The 18,080-nt window shown below is 46.0% G+C and overlaps 2 protein-coding genes across 2 annotated transcripts; one reads left to right on the top strand and one right to left on the bottom strand.

Annotated features, from left to right (window-relative positions):
• Nucleotides 1-2: 2 nt before the first annotated feature.
• Nucleotides 3-12,136, bottom strand: VKORC1L1 (vitamin K epoxide reductase complex subunit 1 like 1). The gene is made up of 3 exons (XM_036394949.2): nt 11,943-12,136; nt 1,354-1,463; nt 3-704 (listed from the first exon to the last, which is right to left on the bottom strand). Exons 1-3 carry the CDS (start codon nt 12,134-12,136, stop codon nt 478-480), a joined length of 531 nt encoding a protein of 176 aa, XP_036250842.1. The 3' UTR covers nt 3-477.
• Nucleotides 12,137-15,237: 3,101 nt separating this feature from the next.
• On the top strand, nt 15,238-17,756 carry CHCHD2 (coiled-coil-helix-coiled-coil-helix domain containing 2). Its single transcript, XM_036395215.2, has 4 exons — nt 15,238-15,402; nt 15,940-16,186; nt 16,740-16,887; nt 17,430-17,756. The coding sequence occupies exons 1-4, from the start codon at nt 15,353-15,355 to the stop codon at nt 17,438-17,440; spliced, it is 456 nt and encodes a 151-aa protein (XP_036251108.1). The 5' UTR covers nt 15,238-15,352; the 3' UTR covers nt 17,441-17,756.
• The last annotated feature ends 324 nt before the right edge of the window (nt 17,757-18,080 follow it).

The following is an 18,080-nucleotide window of genomic DNA, read 5'->3' as shown; positions in this document are numbered from 1 at the left end:
AAAAAAAAAAAGAAAAAAAAAAGAAAAAAAAAGAAAAAATACACTTATTGTAAACATGGCAACATTAAATATGGTGATGCTAGTCTAGAATATTTCATGTCATGATCACATCTTGTTATACCTGAATTTATATACAGGATATTTTATAGCAAGTGTTACCCACTTCACAAGTGGAGGGGGAAGAGAGAGAGTCTAGGTTTTGCTGTGGCTAAAACTCCTTCAAAGTAAAGTTAAAGCTTGTCTTTGATTGTTATAGAGCTTTCTTTCATAACCGCATTGAAACTGAAGATTAGCACAGAGAAATTATCTGGGGCCCCTTGAAATTTATAATTCAAAATTTCCATTATGATTCTCGTGAGGGGGGAAAGGGGGAGGGGGGGGCAAAAAGTGTCTGATATGGAGAATAAAAAAATTACTGCAAAATAAACTTAATGGAAGTTGGGTCTTCAGACTGTCAGTCAAAAGTTCCAGCAGGGGTTATTCCTGTTTGGGTTGGAGTTGCCTCTTCCAGGCCTCGTTCAAATAAACTAGTCGTTTGTAGTTGATGATAAAGAGAATGAAGTTCAGCAAATATGTGAGCACGCAGACAATGCAAAATTCCTTCAGCACGAAGTACAGAATGTATGCCAAGTACAGGGACCCTACTACAGACACTATGGAGGATGTCATGAGGATTAGAGCTGCTACTGCACTTGCTGTCATACCTGCAACAAGAGAGACACAGTTACTCACCCCTCTCCACACAGGGCAAAACTGAATTCAAGCTCAGCCACTCAGCAACAGTTCCACGAAATTCTGGTTAAAACACCACCTGGGTATTTGGAGAGGAATATCTAAAGCTCTGCCTGACAGCCCTGTGATAAGGAGTGTGTGTAGGATTAACCATCCTCATATTCCTGAGTTATAGGGAAATTCGTGGTCAGGTTATTTCTGTCAGGATTAACAGCTTTGTAGCAAACCATAGAGTTACCAAGAAATATATAAAATTATATTTCATGCACTTTTTTGCCTGCTCTCTCCATTACTCCTCCAAAACTTGCCCATTTCATTTTTATTCCCTCTTTTCCACCATGCAATCCAATGCCAAATATACTGGAGTGAAAATACCAGCACAGAAACTGTCTTCACACTTAGATTATTAATAGCATATCAGGAGAAAATGCAATTACTCTTGTTATCAGTTGGGTTTTAAGCCCTTTGGACAGATGTATCATTAGAGTGCTGCTAAAAAAACCCCGAGATAGAAAAATCAGAAGCATTTATCTGGTTTCCTGCAGATTGTGCAATGGATATTGCTCTCCTCCTCCATCCCCACAGCCCTGCTTTGAGGCTCTGAAGTGAATGAATACTTACCAAGTAGCATTTGTAGTATATAAAACACCAGGCCAAAAACACTGTTGGACTGATTTATTGCACTGTCCTTTCCAAAGATGGAACCCAAGAGACCGAATCCTCGACCCCATCTGTAAAACAGGGAAACTAATTAACTCTTATGTGGTAGGCATAGGGACAGGCGTTCGGAAGATTTCGGGCTGTGACGGAAAAGTACAGGACTCCTTCTGCCCCCCTCCCCATAGATAAGGATCACACTTGGAATGTAGCCAGATGTGTAGCCCCCCTAACCTATGGATGCCAGTAACTTTCCACTCCATACTAACCCTAGAAAGTATAGCCAAAGCCCTGTCTGACGTAGAGAAGCCCCTTAGTCCATAAATACCCTCGAGACCCCTCAATAAAGGCCTTTAACCGTCCACCACATTGGTGTCAGCGTCCGTTATTGGCCCCGAGGGATCCCAAGGAGGAGATCGCCGTGCTGGACTCCGATACCAGGTCACCGCGGCCTTCACAAGAAGGCAACAATCTTATTTGCCCACCTCCTGCTTTCCAGCAGCATTTCCAGTTCAGGGCTCTTGGGGAAAGAAAAGGACACAAATTCTGACATGATTTATGTGGTGTTCTCCTGGAAAACCAAGCAGCAACAGGGGGAGCACTGGGCACAGCTTTATCCCACACTTGCTGATTAAAGTTGTTTGACACACCAGGAACTGCTGAGGGAACTGCACTGAACACCAGCTCTGCTTCCCAGGGCTGGAGTTTGGAGCTGTTTTGTCACAGAAACATTTCCTTCCCCCAATGACAGCTTTAGCAGCTCTCTGCACCACAGTCACCTGGACACAAGGTCACTACAAAGCTGAGGCAAGGATTTGTTCCACTCACTTTGTCTGCATCAGAGCAGGAGAAGAATCAGGACATAAATCTGTGGCTCAGCTGCTCCTCAAACAGCTCAGGAGGAACCCAAATCTGTCAAGCACACGAGCTGAGCGTGGCACCATCACAAGATCCCCAGCTCTTGCACAGTGTGACACTTTGAACCAACACCTGAAATCCCTACAAAGTGACTTTCAACTTCCCAGTGATAAGGCAGAAAGCAGCACAAGCCCTACAAAACTGCTGCTGCAAAAGGAGGAGGAAAGATTAAATTAGCAATTGTGTTTGTGCCAGAAACCATTAATTCCATGCCCTAAGGCAGATCATGCCATTATTTGTAAAAGCAAAGTGAGAACCCTATTTATTAGTGTCACTTGAAAATATGAAGTTATTTTGTTACTCCAAGGTAATTTAACTCACAAGAGCACACTGGGATATCTGCCAGCAGATTTTTGGAGCATCAAGCCAAGCCAACAAATGTAAGGTTTGCTTCACATTAGCAGCTTAACCGAGCAAGGTAACAAAGTGCCAATCCTCATCCTGCAGCAGCAGGAAACTCCAAGGAAAGTGCAATTTTCAGGAAGTTTCCTGCCCTAGAGGCGATGGCCCTGCTGAACCAGGACACAGCTCAGGTTTGTCCCTGCACATGGCAGGAATGGTGCTGATGTCACTCACCTGGGACCTGCCATCACCACATCACAAGCAGTTTTCTCACAGAAAGAGGCACCACAATGAGGATAATTTCATATCATCTCCAAAACACTTTCTAGTCTCACAGCCATCTGTGCAAAACCCATCATTTTAATTGCAGACTAATTCTGAATTTACTATTAATACTCTTGTGCTCTTCTCCCCAAGAAACCCAGCAGGTCCCAATTCTTAGAAAGCAGATTTGCTGTACAAACAGTCAAAAATTAAACATACTTTCAGCTAGTTTGGTTACAAATCTTTTAAAAGTGGAACTTTTGTGCCAATCTTAAGCTTCAAGGCAGCACAGACAATGAGGGGACAGAGCCTCAGCATCCCAGAGCTGCCAGGAAAAGCAGAGCAGAACTGCCTGGCCCTCTGCTCTCACGCCAGGGCAACTCTGGGGCTATGGAAGTTACAAAGAATTACAAAGAATCTCAGTTATGGTGAGATTTCCTTCCACACCTCAAAGGTTATCTGGATTTTAAGTGAGAACTGTTAATTTTTTAGCCTTCCTGATGGTCACAGCACATGTAACAATTGTCTTGTGTTGTCCAAATTCCAAAGGCTGTATTAAAGAGCCACACAAATACATTAAAGAAATTATCATAGTAGTATATAAAACTACTTTAGTATATATACTTTAGTAGTATACACTACTAAAACTACATAGTTGTATATAAAACTTCTACTTTCTACATTGAATAGTTTATTTTTCTGTATTATTACATTTATAGATGCTTCAGCCTGCCATCCCCAACTTCAGTTTATTGTTGAGAATTCATGTCAGGGTGACATTAAAATGATTTGAACACACTCAGGTTTTCTTGCACAACCCAAAGTGGGCAAAGGCTCAGCATCAGCCCAACTCCAACCAAGTGCAGGATGCTGAATGTGCTCTCACATCCTGTGATCTGTCTGAGAGCAAACTCCAGCTTAAAATATCAGAAATGGCATTTGAGAGAACCTGCCCCTGCAGCTGTTCTGCAGGAGAATAGTCCAATGTTGCCAGTGGAAGGATGATGAGTTCCAGCCCTTCCCAGGAGTCAGAGTCCTGGAGGGATCTGTGCAGAGCTGCAAGGTCAGAGCACAGGGAAAGCTTTTTCCACATGCAGGAGTTCATTAAGTGTCTCGTTGGCCTTGTAGCAGCTTTGAGGACATCAAGTATTAAATTTCAGCCCATGGAGTTCAGGTCTAATCTCAAATCTTATTCCACACACTTGGAGCCAGCTCAGCAGCACAGAACACTTTTCCCAGCCTTATAAGGTTTGGAGTGGGAGCAAGTGTTCTGCATCAAATGAAAAGCAAAGTATTTAGACTTTATAGATTTACTTTGTACACTCCCATTCCCATCTCATTTCCCTGCTGAAAAGCCTAAATTGTCCCCTAATTTTATTAAGGTTGTAAAACTCACAATGAACCAGGAACTTCTGCCAGCAAATGGAAGAAGGATAATAACTGAGTAGAGAGTGTTCATTTTCTCACCAGACTCAGGTGTGAATTGCCTGACTGATGAAAACTTCAAAGTCTAAAAAAATATGGCAAACAAATAGCAAGAAGTCCTAATAGCAAGATAAGCTGCAAAAAAATAAACTCAGAACTATTTCATGTAACCTGCATTTTACAAAAAAACCTAACTTAGAAGAAGTGTTATCATTTGCATTATTTATTTTTTTTAAATACAGAATGTAAACAAAATGACCTGCAGGAGTACAGAGCTGCTTGCAGAGCAAGATAAAAGCAGAGCCTGATTTCTGCAGGCTCTTCCTGGTTCTGCCTGGTGGCTCCATCCCTGAGGAGCAGGAGCTCCGTGCTGAGATCCAGGTCACTGTCACCCCAGGTGACTCAGAGCACTCTGACACACACAGGGGCCAAACCCACTCTCACCACGCCCGAGTTTCACTGCCATTAAAAATCTAAAGCAATCTGAGCTAATTACAAGGAACAAACCTTTAAGACATCTTTGTAAACTCAGTTCCCCCTCCCTATCTGCATGTACCACTCTGAATGTTCTTTAAAATGTTAAAAAGTGATTCAAGAAATTGAAAATGAAGTGATTCATCTCTTTTCCCAACATCTACAATTGAACACTGCAGTGATTTTTCAGTCCTCTTTTATCAAAAGGAGGTTTTGAAAGTTATTACCCACCCTCTAAACAATGCCCCTTTTGGTTTGAGGTACTTCACAAAGCTCAGCAATGTTGCATTTTCAGGAGTTTGAAGCAGTATTTGTGTGCAATTGTTACTTCTTAACAGGAAGACAAAAAGAACTGAGGTCACTGTGCTCAACAAGTGATGTACCTCCAATAAAATCTTACACTTTTACATCACTAAAATCATTTCAATCTCTTTTGCACAATTGTGAACATCCTCTGTGTCCAAAACAGGACACACTTGAAACATTTTAGCATAATTTAGCAGAAAAAATGCTAAAAGGGAACACAAGAACCTCATTTAGTCCACCAGCATCTCCAACATTTTAGAGGACAAGCAAACAACCTTCCAGTTTAACAAGTTACAAGTTCTGAGCTGTCAGCACTGGCTCCAAAAGCAGCAGAATTCCAAACCTGCCAAACCCACCAAGTCAAACAAACCAAGCAGAAAGTGTTTGTTTAGCCAGGAGTTGGATCCGTGTCCCCTGCAGCCCCTGTAGGAAATGCTGGAGTGTTTCTGTAGCCAAGCCCCGGCTCTGACAGTTGCCTGCAGATGTTTTGAGCAGTTTTCTCAAAGACAATTCCCAAGAATGATCCTCCTTGTTATCCTTCCTTGGCCTCCACTGTCCTTAAGCCTGATCATGTGCACAGGGTTCTGAGGATGAGGGAAGAGACGAGGATCTGACTCCATGTTTCAGAAGGTTGATTTATTATTTTATGATGTATATTACATTAAAACTATACTGAAAGAATAGAAGAAAGGATTTCATCAGAAGGCTGGCTAAGGATAGAATAGCAAGGAATGATAACAAATCTTTGTGTCCCAGACAGAGTCCGAGCCAGCTGGGCTGTGATTGGCCATTAGTTAGAAACAACCACATGAGACCAACCCCAGCCCCACCTGTTGCATTCCACAGCAGCAGATAACCATTGGTTACATGTTGTTCCTGAGGCCTCTCAGCTTCTCAGGAGGAAAAATCCTAAGGAAAGGCTTTTCCATAAAATGTCATGGCTACACTTAAGGATCAGCTGAAACTTCTGAACTGGGGTTTCACCTGCACCAACACTTGGCAGCCTCCCCTGAGGCCTTCCCGGGTGTCCCAGATGTTTTCTGAGCATTTCTGACCTCAACCACCACCCCTGGTGATGAGCAGAACCACATCCCCTGGATTTCACCTGGAAACCCCCCTGGGTTTTATGCCCAGAACGGAACCAAGCCCTGGATTTCCAGTTTAACATGGAAAGAACCACACTGGCTCAGCACAGGTACAGCATGCCTTGGAAAAAGGACAATTCCAGGTCTCATTCCAGTGTCCCCAAGGAGTGCTTGGAAATGCAATCAAATCCCTCAGGGGACCAGATTATTCAAAGGCTTCTCTGATCCCAGATCTCTGCATTTGTGCAGCAGCAGCTTCGCCAACACAATTCTCTCTCAGTTGTTGGGTTTGGTGCAAAAGTGCAAACAATAACCAAGATTCTGTGCTCAAACTGCAAGGAAAGAACTCAAATTTGGGTGGTTTTTGGGTAGTAGTAGTAGTTACTTAAGCAGTAGTTACTTCCTCTCATTTCAGGATTATTTCTCACCCCATGAGCATTATTTTGTTATCAACAGCAAGCACCCCTTACCACTTTGTAACCTAGAGGAAACAATAAATCTAATTTTATCAAAAACAAATAACAAAAAAAGCCTACACTTGATAAGTGATGTGCACATTTCCTTGAGCACCACTGGGTTTCTGAGATCATTTCTGGTCCAGAATGAAAGTTCTCAGAGAGGAGCAGAGCTCACCCCCTGCCCTCAGTGAAAAGCTCATAGAAAGGTCAAAGGATCTGTTAAGAAACTTTGGTTGCAACTTCTTTCCAGCTTCACCAGAGGATTTTGGATTAAATCTAATTCATGGCTTCGAGGCCACTCTTAACAGCCTTAATAAATTAAGTAAAAGCCTTCAATTAGAAGCCACAAAAAAGAAGATTAAAAATTCCCATTTGTAAACTTGCCAGGAGTGCTCAAAAACGTTGATACACTTAATTTCATGTTTAAATCTATTAGCAGCATTTAGCATAACCAAATGAGGTTTTCTTCTATATATCCTCCAGCTCTACTTCAGATAGTCTGTAAAAACTCTCAGGGTCTAGATCAGCAAAATATTAAGCAGACAGTGGATAATTATTTTATAGCAGCCTTTACAGAAGCACTGGCTATTCAAGATACAGGGCAACAGCACTGATTCCTTCCTTAATAATCTTTTCTATTAAGCTACCATAAATGAAGCCCAAGTCTGAATTATAAGCACTTTGTTAAATTTACTGTGCATGAGGCAGAATAATTCCTAACCCTATTACAAATTCCAGTGAAGCTGGAAATTACATATTTATGAAAAGCAAAAATTAACATGTTTGTGTGAGCACTGTAAGGATGGAAAAGAAAATCTTACCACAGCAGGGGCACTGCTGTGTTTTATAAAAGATGTGCCTCAGTCAATAGGTGTTGTATCAGTATTAAACATCAATTTTCTACTAGAAAGATGGAAAAAAAAAACCCAAAATATTTGAGTTTTCAGCTTCTGCAGCTTTAAGAGCAACTTTAAGACTCCAGGCTGGTTTCTACCAGCATTCCTGCACCGTCCCCTGTCCAGCCCATGGGATCAGCTCTGGATGCTCCCAGCTCACACCCTCTGCTCCCCTGTGCCCTGCCCGCAGTGCCAGCCCAGCTGGGGACAAGGGACACAGGACCTTGGCTCCAGGGCAGGGCTTCCCTTCAGCACAGGAGTGACTCTGGCTTTCCCTCCCCTCCCCTGTGGCACCAATTTGGCTCCTCCAATTTCTCCCTGCCCAATTCCAAACCAGAGATTTTCCAAGCTTCCCTCAGACAGCCAACTCACTAAATCCAGAATCCCTTTTTCGTCTCCTAACACCTTACACCAGTCACTAACACTTGCAGCTGAAAACCTCAAACATTTCTGGATATCTGCTTGCAGGGGCAGCAAGGAAAAGAGCTCCTGGGATATCAGGAATTTATTACTATAAACATGAATAACTGCCACATAATGTTCTTTACTTGGAATTAAGCAAACTTGACAGACAACACAACAGAACCTGTTTAAACATCAGCTTAGGGAGGTCTGGGAATTTTTCTCCATGCCTCATTTCCTTGGACAATGGGGTTGTTCTTGTCACTTTGATCCCTGTAAAGATGCACCAGAGCAGTTCTAGCAAGGTGTGCTCTGCTGAGAAACCAGCACGGGGCAGTTCTTTACCTGCAATTCACACCCACTCTGCAGAGGAACAGCTCTACAGCAGGACAAGCAACCAAACAGAACACAGGGTGTAAATTCAGTGTTTAAAGTGATTTATGAATGTGGCAGAACCATACAATAACAGTACACCTGTCACAGGCCACCCTTTCAGAGCTGCCCACAACACACCCCACGTTTAACAGGCATTTTCAGGAGCTACCAGGTGAATATTTTGGTGCATCCACAGAAAACACAAGGTGGATGTGAAACTTTTATAGAGGGAAGTGTCCCCACCCATGGCAGGGGCTGGGACAGGATGACCTTGAAGGTCCCTTCCAACCCAAACCATCCTGTCACATCACACTTTTCAAAGTGCCTCAAACACAAGACACCAATCCAAAACTCTGCCCATGAACAGAACAGGGAATTCCTAAAATCCCAATGACATCCAGATTCTCCAAATGCTATTTTGACTCTAGAACTCCTTCAGCAACCAGGCAAAGATCAATATTGACTATTGCCAAAGCCCTTCAGTGACGCAGCTGCAAATATTGCTAAAGATACACATGTGCCCTTTGCTCGTTTGTGCTGCTGTCTTGAGGCTCTTACAGCGTTCATTAATGCATGCCAGGCTGCTAAAGTCATTTAAAACCACTCTTTTATCCTCCAATTCATCAAGACAGAAAGGAAACATGTATTAGCAGATCCCAAAATCTCTCAGGGTATGGAAAAGAGCAAAGCCAAAGGCTCTGAGTCTCTGCATTACCACTTAAAGGTCACATTTTATTTCAAGCTGTAGCATGACCTGCAGGACTTGAAATGTGTTTTATTACTTTAATTCCCACTGTGAAAATACAGCAAGACCAAAAATATTTTTCAGTGGAAAACTATTAGCCAGTTTATAAAACAGTCAGTTTGTAAATGAAGCCATTTTTGACCCTTAATAATTCTCAACTATCAGACAGCAATTAATTTAAAGTAAATACAGCAATTAGGGAGGTATTGCCCTAATACCTGCCATTATCAGCCACTCCTTAGCAAATTCTATTTTTAAACTATTTCATGAACTTTCCCCTTGATAAAAATTTGAAATATGCTGACCATTCATGTTTTGGGTAAGGGATACTGGGCAGGGATCTCTCCAACATAACCTTCTGCATGAGTCAGGCTCTGATAGGAGATTTTGTGTGCTCCTCCCTCTGCATGCTGGCAGTCTTTACATTTCTGTTCTTGCTCTTGTGCCAATGCCAGATCTGGCTTAAAAGCAAGACTTGGAAATACCAACAGCTGGTGAGGAAAACTCCGCCCAAAATACCAGAAAGTCAGCTCAGGAAGGAATAAACTAATTCTAATTATTCTATGCATTTAAAATGAATCCTAACAGCATTGAGTGCTTTTTAAAGTTCAGCCCACTCTTGGAGTCAAAACTCAAGATGTGAAGATTGTAACATTCCAAATTCCATCAGCAAATCCAGCTTAAATAAAAAGTCACATAACCCAAGGAACCACCTAAAAGCCAAAGTAGGAGCAGAAGTTTCTCACCCAGTTAACTCTGCAGAGTTAACCCTAATCATTAGCTAATCAATTAATTTCTGACTGTCAGTGAAACAGCTCAATGAGAAAAGAAATATGGAAGTTAAATCTGAATTACCTGAGAAAAAGCTGGAACACAAATTTGAAACTTTACAACCCCAGTGAAATCTAAAATGTGCTTAAAAGCTCCTTTTAGAAATGAAGTTCCTGAGAAACTTTGGTGATGTGGGAACAAGGAACACTCAGCTGGAGAAAGTGACAGAGAACAGTGGATGGGGAGCTGTGGCCACATGGAAAATAAGATTAATTTCTTTGCAACTTCAATGCCTTGCCCTCCTGCATTACTGTTAAAGCCGAACTCCCCCTCTGTGCCCTGCACAGCCTGGAAAGCAAATTCTTCTCCAAATATGGTTGGAGTGAGCAGAACTTGCACGTTCCTTTTGCACAAACTCCTTTTACCACCTGCTCACACGATCACGAGCTCTCCTGGCATTTGCAGTGCTTCACTCCAGGCATGGTTCTCCTAGCAACTGCTGGGAGATCTGAGAGCATTTTATCCCCAACTCCTCACATTATCATCCAGAATTCCTCCAGCCAAGGATTCCCAGGTCTTACTCAATGTGTCAGCTGCAGCATTGCTAATGAACGCTGTAATTACCGAGCTCGGTTCCATAATTAGAAATAATTCCAATTATATCTTTAGGTAATTTCCTTCTCCCAAGTGTTCAGTAAACACGCATCAAAATTGTGACATGCAATCCCCTGTCACAACAGCAGCACAAAAAGCTGTTGGAGGACCAAGTCTGTACAAGAACAGGCTTCAGTCTCTGTTATTGTCTTTTTACCCCTTCATCTGTTACTTAATCCTTGAATTTCTGTTATTCTCTTTTTACCCTATATCTGTGATCAAAGTTAAATGCCTGATGAGAGTCACGTGCTTTAATTTCAGTAGCCTGAGCATAATTTAATCTATATTATTTGAATTTATCTGGTGAGTTTATTGAAGCTTTCTCCCTAGTTAGAGCCAAACTTCTCATTTCAGGTCACTTTCCAAGCAGAGATATGAACAAGCACCTTCACAAACTAAAGATGACCTGAGGCAGACAGAAAAGCAGAGTTAAAGCCTTCACTCAACCACAACATCAGGTGGCCAGAGATACAGATCTCTGTCACACAATCTCACTTCTGTCACCACAGAAGAGGATTTAGGAAAAAGAGCTTCCTGGATGTTTTGCCTCAAAAATTTCACAGCTCCCAGCTTGATAGAGGATGAGAATACTCCATCAAACTGGCTTGTTATGATGATACAGCAAGTACGTCTGTAAAAGCTGTGACAGCTTTTGCACAGGTTACACTGAGAGGGGAAAAAGGAAATCTCAAGTATTCATTCAGCTGAAGGCACTAACACAATAGTAACAAAATTCTCATTAAAACAAAGAGGAAGGATTTAATACATAGATTTGCTTAAGAACCAGATTCATACAATGACTCTCCTAACAGAAATAAGAGCTCTTGGCCTTTAGAAAACAACTGCTGAACTGGCTGGACATCTGCAAAATAAGTCAGGATTTGGACTGGGCTTGTGCTGCAGAGGCATCCAAGCCTCCTTTGAATGAAGCACTTCCTCTGGATCACCAAAGCATCTCCTGTGCTGCCAGGGTTCGTCCCAATGAGAACGCAAAACAGATACTGCAATTAAAGCTAACAAAGCGAACCACCCGCAACCGCACTTGTTTATGTTGTCCTTAACCACGGCTCACAGACACAGCACTCCACTCTGCCCAGCTTTTACCACTGAAACGCCTGTCACTCCACCTAATTGCCACTGATTACAACACAGCAATTGCGGGTGCCTCACCCTGCAGCCGTAGCGATCCCGAAAATACCCGTTCCCACAGGGGCCCTCCAGCCCCGGGACTGCCCCACACCGGGAGCGCTGCCCCGTCCCCGGCAGCCCCGGCCCCTCCGTGCCCCCGCCCGCCCCGCAGCCCCTCCGAGCACCGGCCCGGCCCCCAGCACGCCCCGAGGCATGGGAGGCAGCGCTCCGGGACCCTTCCCCAGCGCTCCCGCAGCCCTCAGCCCCTTCCCCCCGCGGGGGCGGCAGGCGGGTCCCACCCGCGCCTCACCTGGAGGTGATGGCGGCGGAGCAGCGCACCCGCTCGCTGAGGTCGCACAGGGCCTGGTAGTGGCTGTCGCGGCCCTTCTCGCGCTCCAGGTGGCAGGCGTACAGGGACAGCAGGATGCCGGCGGCGCACACGGCGGACCGCGCCACCCGCTCCCAGCGCGGCACCGACACCCGCAGCAGGACGGGCGCCGCCATCTTGGCCCCGTCCCTCCGCCTCAGCCCGCGACGCGCGCCCGGCGCGGCCCCGCCCCGCGCACGCGCGCGCTCCTCATTGGCCGGCCGCGCACGCGCGCGCGCTCCTCATTGGCCGGCCGGGCGGGCGCGCCACAACCCCCTCCCCTTTCCCCCCTCGCTGGCCACGCCCCTCGCCGCTCGCGCCAGACGTGGCGCCTCGCGACGACGTCACGTCAGGCCTGAGCGGGGGTGGGGGGGGGGGGCCTGGCATAGCGTCCCCTGGCGGCCGCCGCGAGCCCGGCAGAGTCCCCTCACACCGCCGCCCCCGCCCCGCCGGAATCCAGAGAGAAAACCGGGCTTTTCCAGCAGGAAAATTAGATTTTCCAAAAGGAAAATGGGATTTTGTAGCAGGAAAATGGGCATTTCCAGCAGGAAAATGGGCTTTTCAGCAGAAAATTGGGCTTTCCAAAAGGAAAATGGGCATTTCCAAAAGTAAAATGGGCTTTTCCTCACGTTTTTTCCCTCCAGTCTGGGACACGAGGAGACCGGGCAATTCCCAAAAATGCGAGAAAAGTCTCCCTGGCTGAGCTGACCCTCAGGGATGATGTGTCACTTCATGGAGCTCAGGTGATGTGAGCCTCAGCCCCGTTCTCCAGAGGTTTTTCCGTGATTTTGGGCAGAACGCACCAAACTCCCACACCCTGCCCAGAGCCCATCTGGTGTGCAGAGGGCCTGCTGCACTCCCAAACTCACCACGAGCTTGTCTGGGATGTGTCATTTGGACAAACAATAGAAGAAATCTATTAAAAGTTTGATTTTCACACCACAGCCTCGTGTTCCACTTGGCTCGGGAGCAGCTGCTGATGGTTCCCCCAGAGCTCGCTCAGCCTTGTGCTTGTGCAATGGGATTTCATCACTTATTTCCCAGATCTGGGATCCCATTCTGCCACACTGGGTCACAATCAGATGGACACAACCCAAAATCAAGGCTGGATCTTGTTTCTTTCACACCTTTCTATCAAAAGAAGCATCAGCACCTGACTGGTGGTTAAAGAACCACTTAATCCCTGTGGTGAACCCACATCAAAACAGCTGAAATAAACCAATATTTGCTTGCTGTGAACATCACCACAACCACCATTATTGCGGATTTTTTTGGGGATGGCCATCAGCTACTGGTTCTTGTGTCCTTCCCCAAATCCTTGTGAGCTGTGGGCATTAGCAGATGCGAGGGTGAGCCGGTACAAAAGGGAGCTCTGGAGTTTTCCCAAGGAAAGCAGCAGGACAAAGCACAATGGCAGCATTCATCCTGCCTGCAGTGCCATCCTGCCCTCATTGTTCTGCAAAACAAAACAAATCCAAGAGGGACGCGGTCACAAAATGACTTCAAGCGTCAAGAATCGCCCTGCCAGCAAAGAAAAAAAGAGTGAAAATTGAAAACTATTAATTAAAAAGCATTGAGAAAACCACTCATTAAGAAACGAGTTGCTTGAACTCTAGAAAAGCAAAATTATTGCTCAATTATTGCTCTCAGAGATGGAGAGAGGCCAAGAGCCAGGGAGAAGAAGCTGTCCTGCAGCAACACTAGTGGTCTGAGCTTCTGCAGATGTCCCTGTTCTGAGCATGGTTTATCATTTATATTTATCTCCTGATAATTCTCTCGTCAGCAACTGCTTTTCTGAGCTGTACTCCTGCTCTATAAACTCACAATGTTAGCTCTTCTTTCATCAGGCAACAGTTACATCCCCTGATGTAAAAGATGTTGAAATATCTGGTCTTTCGCCTCCTTTTTAAGTGAAGAAATTGCCAACAAGCAATTTTTTAACATGAATTATCATAACTGTTGACAGTGGTATCCCTTATCATTGCTGCTGGGTGTAGAAACAGCTTCATTAATACAATAGCTAATAAATTCATTTAAAAATTCATTTCTCTGAGTAGACAGTGTCTCTAAAGCAAGGAGACTCAGCCCCTGAGTAGGGATGAGGGGACAGGAGGGATCCTGGCTTTTTTTTTGGGGTGAAAATCCCATAGTCACAGAATGGTTGGGGTTGGAAGGGACTTCTGGAGATCATCCAAGGCAGGGTCACCTGGACCAAATCCAGGTGGGGCAGGAATGTCTCCAGAGAGGGACACTGCAGGTTCACAGCTCTGCCACCCCAACATAAAGAAATTCTTTCTTGTGTTGAGGTGAAACTTGTTGTGTTTTAGTTTATTACTCCTTGTCCTGTTGCTGGGCATCACCAAAAAGAATCCAGGATCATCCTCTGGCACCTCTTGGAGATGTTTCTATGGATTGATGGGATCTCCTCTTTGCTCCAGAGAAACCCATGAATCCATAGAAATAAAATAAAATCTGTAACTCTACCAAAGGGCTGAATTCTGAGAGGTTTTTGAGGCTCCTTTTCCTCAGAGAACGATTCCCTGAAGGCTGGAACACTTTCCATGGCGATTTAGGTGTTTATGGTGCCTGAAGATGCCAGGGGTGCAGGTTTATTGTGCTTTAGGTGTTTCTTGTGACCGACTGTCCCTCACAGATTTAGGAGTTTATTATTGTGGCCAACTGTCCCTCACAGATTTAGGTGTTTATTGTGACCGACTGTCCCTCACAGATTCAGGTGTTTATTATTGTGACCGACTGTCCCTCACAGATTTAGGAGTTTATTATTGTGACTGACTGTCCCTGAGAAATTTAGGAGTTTATTGTGGCTCAGGATCCTACAATAGCAGATTTATCGCTATTTAGGTGCTTATTATGGCTGGAGGTCCCACAAAGACGAGGGTTTAACACTATTTAGATGTTTATTATGACCGAGGATCCTACAAAGGCGGGTTTACGCGATGTGTTTATTATGACGGAGGTTCCTGCACGCACATATTTATCAAAATTCAGCTGCTTATTGCGGCTGAAGATCGGACAGACGCAGTTCTATCGCTATTTAAGCGTTTATTATGACCAACAGTCCCCGGAGCACGGGTTTAACCGCACTTTAGATGTTTATTTATTTACTGCCACCGCCGCCATCGCGGCCGCTCCCGCGCGGCGCCTCAGGCGGAGGAGGGGGCGTGGTCTCCGCTCAGCCCCGCCCCGTGCGCGCCGTCCCGGAAGTGACGCAGCCCGCGGTGACCTTCAGAGGCGGCGTGCCGGTATCAGACCAGGCCGTGCCGCTCGGGGCTTCCTCCGCTTCCCTCCGCGCCGCTCGGGGCTTCCTCCGCCTCGCTCCGCTCCCCGCCGCCATGCCCAGGGGCAACCGCAGCCGCACGTCCCGCGTGCCGCCCCCCGCTAGGTGAGGGCGGCCGGGGCCCCCTCTCTTTCTCCCCTCTCCCCCGTGCAGGCCGCAGTGGCCTGGCCGCCATTGTGCGGGCGGGTGACGCACCGGGGTGGTGGCAGCGCCCGGCTGGTTTGAGTTGGGCTGGCTGTGGGTAGCGGAGCGGGGTTGGGCGATTTGGGGGATGGAAATGGGTCTGCTCGACCGGCAGGGACAGGACACCAGCATCGTGGTGATCAGCCGCTTTTGGGGCAGATTGTATTTTTCCCCAAAACAGCTGTGTGAGCAGAAAAAAGCCTGTAATTCTGACCCTGTCTTGCATAAGACGCTCACCAGAACACCGAGTTTACTCTTTCAGTGTGTAACAGCGGTGTGTGTAATCCCAGCGTGATCCTTGGGGCCTCCTGTCTAGCACGCTCTGTGGCACTGTGTGTCCCTTCCAGCTCGGGACATTCCGTGCCTCACAGGAGGAACCCTGCAGCCGTGTGGCCTCTGCCCGGCATGGTTTGAGATGATGATGATGGTGAAGTGATGTTTCTCCTTGTGTCCCTGCAGCCGGGCACCCCCGAGGAGAGTCGCGTCTCCAGCACCGGCTCCTCGGGCCTCTGTCCCCGCAGCGGCTCCGCCTTCGGCCGTGGCGTCCCCGGCCCCGAAGCAGCCGGGGCTGATGGCCCAGATGGCCACGACTGCTGCCGGGGTGGCCGTGGGCTCGGCCGTGGGACACACCATTGGCCACGCCATCACCGGAGGATTCAGTGGAGGGGGCAGCTCTGAAGCTGCCAGGCCTGATGTCACTTACCAGGTGAGGGGAAGCACGGCTGGACACTGACTGATGGCAGCTCAGCTCCATGCTGAGGGAGTTACTGGAGCCTTAAACACCACATGAGTCACAGCTGGGGTGCTTACAGTCTTTATTTAATCTATATATATATATATATATATAACTATATAGAGAGTATAACTACAGACTGAATCTCCAAGGTAACTCGCCATGAGTCATCTTAAAAAGAGTTCATAGGGATGCAGGAGGGATGTGTGGCAAGGTGTTGGTGTTATTTTCTACTGTATTCCTCTGATTCCATGTTCCAGGTCTGATGTTGGGGAGACCTTTGCTCAGGTGCCATCCAGAGTTACTTGAATGTATCAAAACCACTCAAGTATTTGTAATTTAAAAAACTACTCTGAAAGTGATAATTCTCTGCTGGAAAATTGTTTTGTACTTTAGCCCTTCACTTGTTTTTCATTTAAAAAAATGAAGGTTTTGACTGAAATGCAGGGAAGAACCCTCAGCAAGCAGTGTTGGGGGTGCTTTGGCTTTGTTGGAAGGGTCTTTACAGAGCCATTTGGTGTTTCAGGAGCCCCAGGGTGCTCAGGCTGCCCAGCAGCAGCAAGGCCCTTGCCAGTATGAGATGAAACAATTCCTGGAGTGTGCCCAGAGGCAGACCGACCTCAAGCTGTGTGAGGGCTTCAGTGAGGTGCTCAAGCAGTGCAGGATTTCCAATGGTAAGTACACAGTGCTGGCAGGCAGCTCTTAAATGGGATAATCAGTAAAATTATTGTGGGAATGATGTCCTGGGGCTTTGATGCAGCTGGGGAGTCATGAAGGTGCTCTGAAGTCAGGTAAAGCAGCTGCTGTTCTGTTGGGCTTTGTGTTTGGGTCCTGTGGGGTGGAGAGGGGGGGAATTCCTGATGCTTTGTGCTGGTGCATGGCCTGAAGGTGACTGGAAAAGTGGCAGCAGCACATTTGGGGCATTAGCAGAGCTCTAAGGATAACAAAACCATCCTGTCCTGGGAGGGAGGAGGCAGCTGTGCAAAAGAGGCATGGAAAAAAAAAAAAAATTGCATGCAAGACATCATCACCAGTGCTCATGACTGCAGCTCAGCATATCCCAGCAAATGCATGAGGGAAGGGGGAACACCCTGACAAATCTGTCCTGTGGCAGGGAAAACACCTTCCATTCAGGGACCCAAAATTGACTGAAATACCTCCTTACCCTTCTATTCAGGGGTCCAAATCTCACTGAAATTAACTCCTTCCCTTTCAGGTTTGGCCTAAGCCTGCACAAGGAGGCTGCTGAAGATAATCTTGCAAGAACTGACCTATGAATGAAAAACAAAAAGCTTCAGTAATAAAGTTTAAAGCTGTCTGGTATCTTGTTAGTTCATATATTCACACTATCAGCTCTGTGGCTTGACTCCTGCCATAGCTGCCTCTGATGTGATCCAACTTCACAGCCGCAATTTAATTATTTAGCACAGAATGGAAGGGTGAATAATAAAGCAGAATGAGCTAACGTGGGTTTTTCTGGTTTTGCTGATTGTTGTGTTGAATGTATGTAATGTCTATAAATAAACTTCTCTCTCTAGAAGTACCTTGCTTTGGTTGAGTTTGAGTGCTGGAGTAGAAGGGTGAGGAGGTGAGAATTGATTTTGGCAGGGTGTTCTGCAGGTGTTTCTTTTTGTGGTGTAATAGGCCTGAACCATGAGATGATGTTCCTGTAGCCTTCCCTCCTGCCTGGCTCAAGCATGTGACAAAGCCACTGCTGCTACATGAAAATAATAATTATTTTTAAAGTATTTACCGATGTAAAGTGCAAACCCTCCTTTTCCCATCGGAGGGAGCTGCCACATCACACCTTGCTCAAATCCTTGGGGCTGATAAAGTAAACACCCTCCTGGACATCACTGGAAAAGCC

Source organism: Molothrus ater, chromosome 21, assembly GCF_012460135.2.
Source record: "Molothrus ater isolate BHLD 08-10-18 breed brown headed cowbird chromosome 21, BPBGC_Mater_1.1, whole genome shotgun sequence".
Classification (NCBI taxonomy): Eukaryota; Metazoa; Chordata; class Aves; order Passeriformes; family Icteridae; genus Molothrus; species Molothrus ater.
Note: the sequence above shows the minus strand (reverse complement) of the source record. Positions and strands in the feature narration are given on the sequence as shown.

Bases quoted from the DNA above. Each gene is read 5' to 3' on its own strand.
- VKORC1L1 (XM_036394949.2), bottom strand. From the start codon at position 12,136: ATGGCGGCGCCCGTCCTGCTGCGGGTGTCGGTGCCGCGCTGGGAGCGG. The intron at 1,464-11,942 runs GTGAGGCGCGGG...CCTGTTTTACAG, and splicing joins TCCGCCGCCATCACCTCCAG to ATGGGGTCGAGGATTCGGTC. The intron at 705-1,353 runs GTAAGTATTCAT...CTCTTGTTGCAG, and splicing joins TATACTACAAATGCTACTTG to GTATGACAGCAAGTGCAGTA.
- CHCHD2 (XM_036395215.2), top strand. From the start codon at position 15,353: ATGCCCAGGGGCAACCGCAGCCGCACGTCCCGCGTGCCGCCCCCCGCT. The intron at 15,403-15,939 runs GTGAGGGCGGCC...GTGTCCCTGCAG, and splicing joins CGCGTGCCGCCCCCCGCTAG to CCGGGCACCCCCGAGGAGAG. The intron at 16,187-16,739 runs GTGAGGGGAAGC...TTGGTGTTTCAG, and splicing joins GGCCTGATGTCACTTACCAG to GAGCCCCAGGGTGCTCAGGC.